The 11,900-nt window shown below is 31.0% G+C and overlaps 1 protein-coding gene across 1 annotated transcript; it reads left to right on the top strand.

Moving 5' to 3' along the window:
- Window positions 1–314: 314 nt before the first annotated feature.
- LOC123205809 (dof zinc finger protein DOF3.1-like) lies at window positions 315–1,870 on the top strand. Its single transcript, XM_044622851.1, has 2 exons — window positions 315–604; window positions 874–1,870. The coding sequence occupies exon 2, from the start codon at window positions 877–879 to the stop codon at window positions 1,606–1,608; it is 732 nt and encodes a 243-aa protein (XP_044478786.1). The 5' UTR covers window positions 315–604; window positions 874–876; the 3' UTR covers window positions 1,609–1,870.
- Window positions 1,871–11,900: the final 10,030 nt, after the last annotated feature.

Genomic DNA, 11,900 nt, shown 5'->3' with positions numbered 1-11,900 from the left:
TTTTTTTTAATACATTCATTACAAAACCTTACTAAAAAATACCCATTTGTCCAAAATCTCTATAATAATAATTTTCAAGCAAAATATTATACATATGCCTTTAAACATAAAGAAAAATGATGGCACTTTTAAGCAACAAATTGAAGAAGATGATAAACAAATACTTTATGGTTAATGATACCCACTAATTATTAATTAAATAAGAAAACATTGCATAATGGAGTGGAAGTTGACATTTGTTCTCTCTTTTAACTATAAATTATTCAATCTCTTTGACGTCGGCTATGCTTACAAGAATCAGAACCATTCTTGTTACTATTAATTTAATCTAAAGTGAATTACTTTCTAATTAATTACTCGCAGGATTAGTGGAAACCTCTCTGTGGGGTTCCCCTTGTTTTTTGGCTTCAAAACAAACAAGCGTCTCTGACCCAATTCACACAAAATTTCCACTGTCTTACTCTCTTCTCACGCTTTAACTCACATGGATTAGATTATCTTCTTCCTCCGAACATTTTCCCTCATTCAACCTGAAGAAAGTTGAATACCCCCTTGGAACTTGTGTTTCAGTGAGATTTTGTGGCAAAATTTGAGCTTCTTGGAGGTGGGTTTTGCTTTGGTTTGGTTGAGTTTTCTAGGAAGCATGGAATTGGAAACAGTTTTTAAAGCTTCCGTGTTTCCTTATGTTTGTGTGTGAAAAAAATTTCTATTCTTTTGTCCTCTTCTTAGTTCCTGTTTTGGCTTTTTAGCACACTTTCAGATCTTCAATTCATCACTTTCAGTTTCATTTTCTGAGCCGAACCCGCTTCGCCAAATCGTCAGAAATTCTTTAAAGATCAATCAAAATCCAATTTTTTTGGTCTTTGATAACAGAAAATGCAAGATCCAACGTTCCAGGCAATGAAGCCGCATTTTCCAGAGCTTGAGCAGCTCAAATGTCCGCGCTGTGACTCCACCAACACCAAGTTTTGTTACTACAACAACTACAATCTCTCTCAGCCGCGCCACTTCTGCAAGAATTGCCGCCGTTACTGGACCAAAGGTGGCGCACTTAGAAACATCCCCGTGGGCGGTGGTACCCGCAAGAACACCACCAAGAAACGCCAGAAGCCTGATCCTGATCCCTCCCGGATCAACCCGACCCGGAAATCTCAAGAGCCGTCGCACTCACACACGCAGTCATTACTGGGGCCTACTTCTTCGCAGGCAGCGGGCGGGGTTTGTGACGGTTCGAACGAGGACGCGGGGAGGATATACGGATTGCCCGTGGATCAGGATCATAAGATGCTGGACATTTCAGGGAGCTTCAGCTCGCTCCTGGCGTCGAATGGTGGGCTGGGAAGTGTCTTGGATGGGTTGAACCCAAATGATTCGGGTTTAAAAATGGTGCAAATGGGTGGCTTTGGCGAGAGTTATAATTCAGGTGCTAGTTCGGGTCGGGTGTCCGGGTTGAATCTCCAGGGCGATAATAATGGTGGTGGTGGTGAGAATTACATGCAAAGTGGCGGCAGTGGTAGAGGTGCGGGTGGTGATTCCAGCTGTTGGAGTGGTGGTGGCAATGGGTGGCCTGATCTTTCTATTTACACCCCAGGTCCTAATTATCAATAGAGAGAAAAAGAGAGAGTATTTTGTTTATATAATTTGGGTTTAATGATGTTAAGTATGGTGATTAATTATGGTAATTAGAGATTAAAGTGGTAAAAGAGAGGAGCATTTTGAGGTGCTATATGCCATTCTAGAAATTTACATGACATATATATATATGCATAGGTAATTTTATTCTTGTTTTTTTTTTCCCCTCTTATGAGGCTTTCCGTGTTGGTTTGTATGTGTTTTCTCTAAATGAAAGAAGAATGGGTATTTTTATTTATTTATTTATCTTATTTATTTAACTATAAAATTATATTATTAGATAATTTTAAATTAAAAATAAAATAATATCTAATTACTTAATAATATATAAAATAAATATATATAATTTTACTCTTTACTTAATTGTTGAGTATTTGACTTTAGCATATATTGTAATTTAATGACCATTAATATCATTAGGTAGATTTTTTTGGTGTGTTATTATATGTAATTTAGATGTCTAATTTATGGTAAGGCTTTGGTTTTGTTTTATTGTCAAGGAATCTTTCCTCTCACCTTCAATGGGATTCGGATGTAGATTATACTATATACAATACAAGAGAGATAATATTTATTATCTAGGCCCTTTTGCTTTCGAGTAAATATCAATGACATATCTATAATTTCTAAAAAATTTTGTGACATCTCATACACATTAAAATAGGTTTGTAATGCATTGAAATAGGAGTAATATTATACATATATATATTTTAAATATTTAATTAATATATTATTATATAATTAGATATTATTTTATTTTTAATTTAAAATTATATAATTATACGATAATTTATTAATTATGTACTTACAAATATTGAAATTTTAAGATTTTTTTGGCTCCCTTTTGGAAATTGACTTAGAAGATATTTATTATCCGTTAATGCACAAAAATGTTTATAATAATTGTTGTGCATTAGCTTTCTAACCGTGAACCCTCTCCTCGAGAAACAATTATCTGGGGAAGTGACAACTTATGTTTGGATTAATGGATACACATCCTTCAATTAAGGAACTTATTTCATCAATTGGTAGCCCTTTCATGTCATTTATTCACGATAGAAAGTAATAATTCTTTTAGTAATATTATATATATAAATAAATTATATAAATCGAGATAATAATATTTGATTGATTTTGAACCAAAAAAAATAAACAATCACATTATTCATTTAAAAATTGTCATATCAATTTGTATAAATAAATTTATACACATAATTTTATTCTAATCTATTGTCTTATCAATCTTGATTTTAATTTTATCTGTTATGTAATCCCTTAGAAAGTTAATGTTTTTGAATTGTAACTAGTAATATCATAACCCAATTTCTATATCATATAAAAGATATTAAAATTCTAAGACAACAATTCCAATAAGACTTATATCCAAAATCAAGTTCTTAAGGAATTACTATTTAGTCTATGTACTCACTCAATTGGAGCATTCTTCTAGAGTTGTTAATGTCATAATCGTGATATAAGCTCTCAATTAGCATATCAAACTATGTTAAAAAGACATTCAATGTCCAACTTTCTCTTTGCATTTTTTTTTGTACCACCATAGCGGATTTTAGAGTCCATTATCAAATTCTTAATGCCACTGTTGAAGCTTTTATTAGGCAAGGCTTTGATTTGCATAGATCGGTTTGTAAAAAGAAATCTCATCAACAATATAGTGCTAAAAGAAAAGCCTCCCTCTAAACACAATAAGATGTCATCAATTTTTGTTATATTACTCCCCTGAACACTTATTTGAAGGCAAACAATTTCCTCTACCCTATCAATCTTAGGCAGAACATCTCTTTTGAAATTCTCCATAGAAGAATACCAAGGTGGACCAAAGACTATCATATTCCCACATGTGCAAATGCAACCCACAAAAGATATACACCTTGAAGAGGTCAAAACTCATGACCTAAGTGTGTTCCATGGCTTGTAGTTTAACCTACAAATGGCATGTAACACCTACTGCAAGAGCACCCATTGGTAGTGTTTGTCTCAATCCCTAGAGTTTCCCTCGACCTTAAGCAAGATGTTCTCATGCATTTTCCATCAAGTATAAGTTTTTTTTCCATCGTGACTTCAAACAAAAATGTGCAACTTGTGATATGAGCCAATAACTCATGATGTAATTATGGTTTGTGTCATCCTCAACATATAAGCCAAAAATATATGCCACCTTAATGGTGAAATCAAGGACCCTAATCACTTTAGTCATGTCATTAGAACAAAACCTTATTTTGCAAATAACTAGCAATTATTTACGTTAAAAAGCAAGTACTACAATCCCAAATCATATCTATTATATGCAAAGGACCATCAATCATTCATAATGACAACTAACATATAAACAGGTGTGATATCTCTCTCATATTTTAGTGATATTATCTACTTAACGCCCAATGCATTGACACCCTAAGTAATTGGCTAAACTATCAAGAGTTGTAAAACTCATTGATTTGAATGGTGATTTACGAATACCATCTCTAGATGACCCATGCCTTGACTAGCAAATGAACATCCCTTGATCAAAGAATGTAATTTACCAGTTGACATCTCTTTCATGTCATCTATCAATAATAGAAAATAATAGTTTTTTACTTTATCTATCCTCATCATGATCTTAAATCTGATATAACCTCGTAGAAAGTTAATATTTGAATTTGAATTTTGAATTGTAATTGATAAAAGAATTGGGGGAAGATACAATAAACAAATAAAAATATTATCAATACTTAGGATTGGTTCCTTCTGTTAAGTGGTGAGACCCTCAAATCCAACACTTCCCTTTAAGTCTCCTGTTCGAAGTCATTTTGTCAAAGTATTCTCTTAGATTCATTAATGTCATAACAATGATCGCAAACTCCTAAACACGGTTGTCAAAGGCAAAAAGCATCGAAAGGCGATAAGGGGTTTTATTACTTAGGCGAAATAGGCTAAGTGGAGGCATTGCTTTTTTACCTTAGGTGAATACAAAAAATCAAATCTTCCATTAAATTAAATAATTTTTTAAACATCAACATTGAAAAATTGACCAACAACTTCATCAATAGTCTTAGATTAGACTATCAAATATATATTATATCTACATCTTACTGATAACCACTAGAAGGGATAAGTGACTGACAATCTATCTAATGATATTAGATCTCTTTAGTAACCTCTTGGTAACATTATAACTCGTCGATAATCTCTTTGGTAATCTTAGAACTTGTTGTCAACCTCTCAACAATCAAATGGCTTATCAGTGTTCTCTCGGATGATCTCAAACCTCACTAGAAACCTAAAAAATTTCCTATAATCCTCACATCTTGCTAGAGATTGTTCAAAATATACTAAAAAGTCTAACATTGTCTTGAAAACTACCTAGAAATCGTTGAACACCCTTAAATCTAGTCAGAGATAGACTATATGATAATAAAACTCACTTTTTTTTATGCCTAAAACTTCTCTTAAGGCCTAAAAAAAGTGTTAAAAGGCGATCGTCTTTAAACTAATAGTCGCCTTGACCATACTCAAGGCGATATGACTATTACCTTGCGTAAAGTCTCACCTAGGCCCGCCATTGACAACTATGCTCTCAAATGGTGAGCCAAATCAAGTAAAAAATTTACTCTCTATCCAACTTTCTTTTGCATTTATCACGATAATGGATATTAGGATCCATTGTCGGATTCTCAATGCCTCTATTGTAACCTATTTTGCAAAGACTATGAATTATTTACATTAGTTAGTCACGAAAAATCTTATCAACAAAAAAAATTGGGAGGCTTTGCTGGCATTTACCTTGTATAGTTTGCAAATTAACAATAAGATATTGTAAAATATGAATTTTGATTCTAGTTAAGCGTAATATCTTGCATGGAAGAGTAAATATCAATGATATATCTATAATTCAGAAAATCCTTAACATATTTCAAAGATGTCGGTCGGTGAATATTTTGACTCCTAAAATTTTAAGACTATTTCTTGTCTTTCTAAAGTTAACTTGAAGCATAATCATAATCCATGGATAAAAAAAACGTTAGGTGCTCTATCTGAAACCATAGGGGATGACGTGGTAACCCTAAATTTGTGGAGTGTTTGAGCTATTCACTCTCTATTGGTTACTAAATTAACATATTCATCACAGGTTTTGATGACTTTATGGAATTGTTTTATTTGTCTGGCATGCAGTTTATTGAGTCAAGATAAGTTTGATGGAATGGGAGAAAGATATGGGAAATCCAAAGTCCATAGTCGAAGTTGTTTTGTTCCAATTTTGTCTTGTAAGCACAAGACAAACTTCATTCAACTTTCCCTACCACTTGGATTTTGTTTCTGATTCTTGTATGTTTCTTGTTCACAACTTTGTCGAAATTCAGTGTGTTTCAATATTCTTTTTGACCATATCCTTGACAAGATTAATTGGTATGAAAAGTCTATGGAGAGCTTTTTGCTTCTTCTATTTTTTTTTTCTATTTTTTTACTATTAAAGGAACAAATCGACTAGATAATTATCCACCATTTTCATGGTTAAGAAGCTGGTAATTTGGATTGAACCCAAATCTTTTCTAGCCAATCTCCTAATTCCCTATGTTGATATTTATATAATAATTATAATTTGTTTGGTAAAACAAGAATCAACATACAATTGAAGTTTAGACGTTCGTCTTTGACTTATGGATTATTTTTTACAAGTCTTGTGTTTTTTGAATTCAATTTTCTAGATATAAAACGGGGTTTCGAAGCAATTGTTTCTCAAGTTTGGTATGGACAAGTATAGATCTTAAGATCATTTATGTATCTATAGGATAATTTTATCAAAGAGATACATATTTATAAGTAAAATAAGCTAGTTGTACTTTTATATATATACACACATACTCTTATTCCCACCCAAGGTTTGGTAAAATAGCCATTAGAGACTGAAAATTGGCAAGAGAAGAAGAGGGTGGAAAGGTTGGTTGGAAGAAATTGTTACTTTTTCAATTTTGGATGAAGAGAAATTATTAGTTTTTTAAACTAATAGAGGAAATACGATAAATTTTTGTTTTTTTGTTAATAATAATTTTACCTTTAATTCTGTAAGTAAATTTTAAAATAAAGGTAAGTAATTGAGTTTTTTTTAAATTAACGAATGTGAATTTGAGATTTCACCAAACATTAGGTAAAACCAAGTCTTTTGGCCCTGTCTCTGTGTGTGTACATATATATAAACTTTAAGGCTGTAGGTCCCAAGTGAATTTAGTGGTGTTTTACTAAGAGTTGAAACCTTAATTTGGCAAAGAATGCTAAAATCTCAATGATTTCTTTGGTGATCAGTCTATTTCAGTTGAATTGATGTAATGATTTTCGAGTAGATGAGTTGAATAATCAGAGGGCTTTGTCCTCTCTATTTTTTCTTATGGCCCATGCTATGTGCTGTGGGTAATTGGACCACTCTCTCTTGGTGTTACATTTCTATATAAAGCCAACCATATGTGGGGCAGTGGGGCTCCTGCTTAATCACTTTGGCATTTGAAGAAACTTGGCATGCACACTATGAGTGATTTCATCCAAAATAAGAACAAAGAGTAGATATATCTGGCCCCCATTTCATTGTTTTTTAGCCCATTTATTTTTATTTCTTCCTTTTAAATCATAGTGTTCATATTTATTGTTAGACTTTGAGATAACAACACTTGGAAGTATTTATTGGTATTCGAGATCAAAATTCTACAAACATGCAGTGCATATTTACAATAAAATTTAGTTGAATATCACCAAAATTAGATTAAAGGATAAAAAATGCATTCAAAACAAATATAAATGTGTTTGAAATATATATCGATATGGGCAACTTCTTCTCTTTGTATAAACTTTACTAGAATCTTTGTTTATCCGTTCTAGGGTAGAATGACACCTATTCATATACATGAGAAGCAAGAAAACTATCCTCAATGATGGGGGAAGCCAAGAATGGACTATAAACATCTACTAGAGTGTTTTTAGGTGGAGGATATTTGAGAGAGCAATGGTTTTAGAGGAGTTGTTGAGTGATACATCAAAACTTTTGCAACTAGGGAATAGGTATTCATTAACCCTGAACAAGTTCACCAAAGGTCTAACCCGAATTAACTTCTCACAAATATTATTTTAATTGTTCAACAACCTCATACAGATCAAAATCACCATTTTGAAAACCAGATCTGATTCATTTTATAAATATATTTGGGAAACCAAGAACAATTGTGATACATTTCTTAGCTTATGTTTCCATAATTTGTGTGCACATATGTTTCATTGTGTGATCATATTTCTAAGATACGAATCTTATTTTCAAGATATTGACAGTATACTAATTATTATCATTTTATTTGATAGTATTTTGAAAAATACTCCTATAATTATCTTATGATACGACATTCTCTTGATATAATATTATTTTATTGGATATTTATCATATATTTGATATTATTCTTATTCCTATTTATTAGATATTGATTAAATACTCACTATATCTTATTTTATTTCTATTAGATAACAATTAAATCTAAATATTTTATATATTTGTATCTTTTTTTTTTGGAATTTGTGCATAATTATCCTAGTATGATTTCATTACAAAAGGGACAATTATGTTGTTTTTGTGTAGAGGTTAGTATCTTGACAAAGTAATATAAAATATAAAAAACCGGTTTACTCTCTTTAGTTAGAACATGATTATTTTGTGTTTCCTGATATAAGACTTTTTCCTATAATTTTAATGTAGGTTATTCTATGTTTTACATTTCCTTTACCCTCTTTAGTTAGAACATGATTATTTTATGTTTCATAATATAAGATTTTTCCTATAATTTTAATGTAGGTTCTTCTATGTTTTGCATTTCCTTTACTCCAATTTTCTAGTTTCTTGTGATAGATTGCTTCTTTATACAAATCATGGGACGTGATTTTGTCTGAGGATTAAAAGGATTTCAACCTTAGTAGAAGAAGGGATTTTGACATAAAAGTTCAAGGAGATCTTGAGTGAGATGCTTGTAAAGTTTTAAATCTATGAAAAGTGATTGTCAAGAAAGTTTAGGAGTTAATTGAGTGAGCTTATGAGCTTGGCTTTTTGAGCTAAATTCCTATTTGTATTTGACATTTATTTGAGCTCAATTGATTTGAAAAATCTAGACTATGTCTCATGGATGTAGGCTATAATTGTTGTCAAACCATGTAAAAAAATTTCATCCGCTTTACTTTTCTATAATTTATTTGTTTTTATTGTGTGTTTTATATTTTGTATGAAAGAGGATTATTTTATTCAAGCTCGCTATAGTTTCATGTGAATTGTACTTGTATATCGTGTTTACAAATCATCTTGTAGAAGACCAAATTTTACACTTTATACAACCTATAAAATCTTTGTCATGTTAGCAATTGACAAACTAAGACTGATCTACAATAAATTAAACCTTTATTCACAGGCCAAAATTAGTCTCCATCAATATGGCAAAAAATTAATAAAAGTCATGAACTTATCAACGATCTTATTATCGTACTATCAAATCTTTTTATCAATTGATATTTCATCAAGCTTAAGACATAAAAGTATTGTCTATTTTAGAATATCCCTAAAATTACATGTAAAGTGTTATTTGTGTCTCAAACTAATGAGAACATTCCTGTAATTAGACGTTTAAAGGGCTATGATGTCATTATTTTAGGATGTAAAAGAATTTAAGTAAAATCAAGAGTTAGATATTATTAACCCTTAGCACAAAAGAGGGCTTTAACCCAAGCTATTTTTTATCACTTCATTTTTTCGCATATGTTTAGCTCTCTCTCTTGGTGAGTTCCGTAATTCTCTCTAAAGGCTTTTTAAGGTTTCTAATTTGCTTTGATTTCATTTGGTTTAAGGTTCTCAGTCCGGTGAGAAGTTTATGTCTTCTTTGCTCTTCTCTATTTCAGTTAATATTATACATTGTATTATTAATCTTGGGAGCATTGTTCTGTATTGTTGTAACTGATTGATAATAGTAGATTAGACTAAAGGAAACACCTTTACCTTGCATGTAAAATTTCATTTACAAAATCTGAACTGAGTATTTACTTGTGTTGTTTTTCTTCTTTTAACTTTTATTAATCTTGAATAATCAACAAATCCTAGTAAAAGATTATAATATTACATTATCTGATTTTTGAAATAATGATTTATTTTATTTATATTTTTGTTATGTTGGTTTTTACTACACAATCTAAATAGGTTTTTATTCTATAGATATTATTTGAACGTTTCCGTTAATGTTGAATAATTGAAGAGTATTCAGTAAAAGAGCTGTGATGTTTTAAATTTTGCATTTTAATAAAGTGTATTATGCTAATAAGGTCAAGAGTCATAGTGCTTTCCTTCAAAGAAGTATTCTAGAAAGAGGTGTTACATATAAACATTGGGATAATTATCCATATAGTATCTTTTTGACATGTCAATCTAGTGGACACGTCTATATAACATACACTTATATATTGCATCAAATTGTCTATAAACAGTTTTAACACGTAAGATTTGTCGTCACCTTTCAATAGAGTCATTTAACATTATGTTAATTCTAATCATATTAGTAGTGTCTTTGATTAAGATAATATATAGACTATGGATCTTTTTAGAATAATCACTATTTATGAACATAAAATTATCAAGATTAGTTAATATGCATTAATCATATCATCACAGTTCAACCATTCTAAGAATATTTATTAATAAAAGAAAAGGAAATGAGACAAGAAAAACTATTTTATTAATTAAAGTTCATTACAATCACAATTGCATAGAAGTGACAGTTGGCTTTAGAGAACCTATTTATCAGTATGTCCTCCCAAATCCCTTTTTATTTTTCTTTGTTTGTCAATTTCTTAAAAGCTCTAACTTAATTCTTTATTTTATGTTGGCAGAATAATTATCTTAAACATTGATGAAATGATAATTTCACACCCTGTAAGTTTAAAAAGTCTATTTTTTATAAAAAAAAACAAACGTTAGTTTTAACAATTAAAAGGTTTGTTTTTTTTTTTGAGTCATTTTATACAATATATAATAAGATTAATACCACGTATACCCTTAATAGTATAACCAAGTTATATTTTCACCCTAACAACTTTTTTTTTTCCTTTTTTCGTCCATATCTTCCTTTTGTCCCCTTTCTTCACCATTCACATTCCTTGACTGTTGGAAAACACCTAAGGGGAGTGAATGGATCTAAAAGCAATAACTTCTAGATTTAAGATGTGAGTTGCAAGTTGGAGGAGATGCAGGGCGACATCCTCTACTAGAGCGGGAGCTTGAAATGGTGGAAAGGAGATCAAAGAGGAAGAAGCCATAAGTGTAAGAGAACAAACTGATAGAGAAGGAGAAGGCAATGAAGCAGCGACAAGAAGAGATCGAGTAGTCGTCAGTGTAATCTTCAAAGAAGATGGTGTAATCGTTGGTTGAGTCTTGAAAGGGGACAATGTTACAGATCTCAAAGCCCAAAGCTTAGGTTTGAACATGTGGTGGTAATGGGAGAGCTCAATCACGTAGTCACGAAAAGTTAAAAGATTGGTTGGCGACAATGCAAGGCTGGCAAAAGTGGGAGAGGAACAATTATTAGGGACAAAAACAAGATTCATGTCCTACCAGCGGTTTTTTATAACTTTTGGTTTTTATAATTATTAACTAAGGACGAATATAAAATTTCCAAATTTTAAAAGGTAAATTGTTATATAACTTCATAAAAACAAAAAACCTTTTTTTTTTTTTTATAAATGATTAATTAGAATGTTTTACAAGAATGACAAAAATTCAAACTCAAATTTCCCTTAGAATTTTTAATACTCTACCAATTTTGTTAATATTTCTCTAATAAAAAAGGCACTTGATCTTCTCATCAATTTTATAAAAAAATTAACATAAATTATTAACAAATTTATGATACGGGTTCGAAAAAATTAACGTAAATTTTTTTCCGTCAATAACGTGCATTTCCTAGGGAATTGAGGCAAACCATATCGACCCGCTTAGTCGTGTCAAGCATTTGAACTTGTTAATAGTTAAACCACCATTAGAGTGTCACAATAGAAAATGCAGTGGATTGCTTGCTCTGGATTTCACCACATGCAAAGACTCTGTCGATAAAATCTGACGATGCAAAAAGTTTTTGTTTGAGGTACTGAATATCCCTTGTTCCAGAGTTTCATACTTGATTCGTGCTGTAAAAAGGAAACATTATGCTTTTATGAAAAAAATTTTATTAATCATTCTTTGTCATGTTTATGCTGCCTTCTTAAAC

The sequence above is a fragment of the Mangifera indica genome, unplaced genomic scaffold (assembly GCF_011075055.1).
Source record: "Mangifera indica cultivar Alphonso unplaced genomic scaffold, CATAS_Mindica_2.1 Un_0016, whole genome shotgun sequence".
In the NCBI taxonomy this organism is placed as follows: domain Eukaryota; kingdom Viridiplantae; phylum Streptophyta; class Magnoliopsida; order Sapindales; family Anacardiaceae; genus Mangifera; species Mangifera indica.
The sequence above is the reverse complement of the archived record's forward strand: the minus strand, read 5'-3'. Positions and strand labels throughout refer to the sequence as shown.

Excerpts from the sequence above, each read along its gene's own strand:
- LOC123205809 (XM_044622851.1), top strand. The coding sequence starts at position 877 with ATGCAAGATCCAACGTTCCAGGCAATGAAGCCGCATTTTCCAGAGCTT.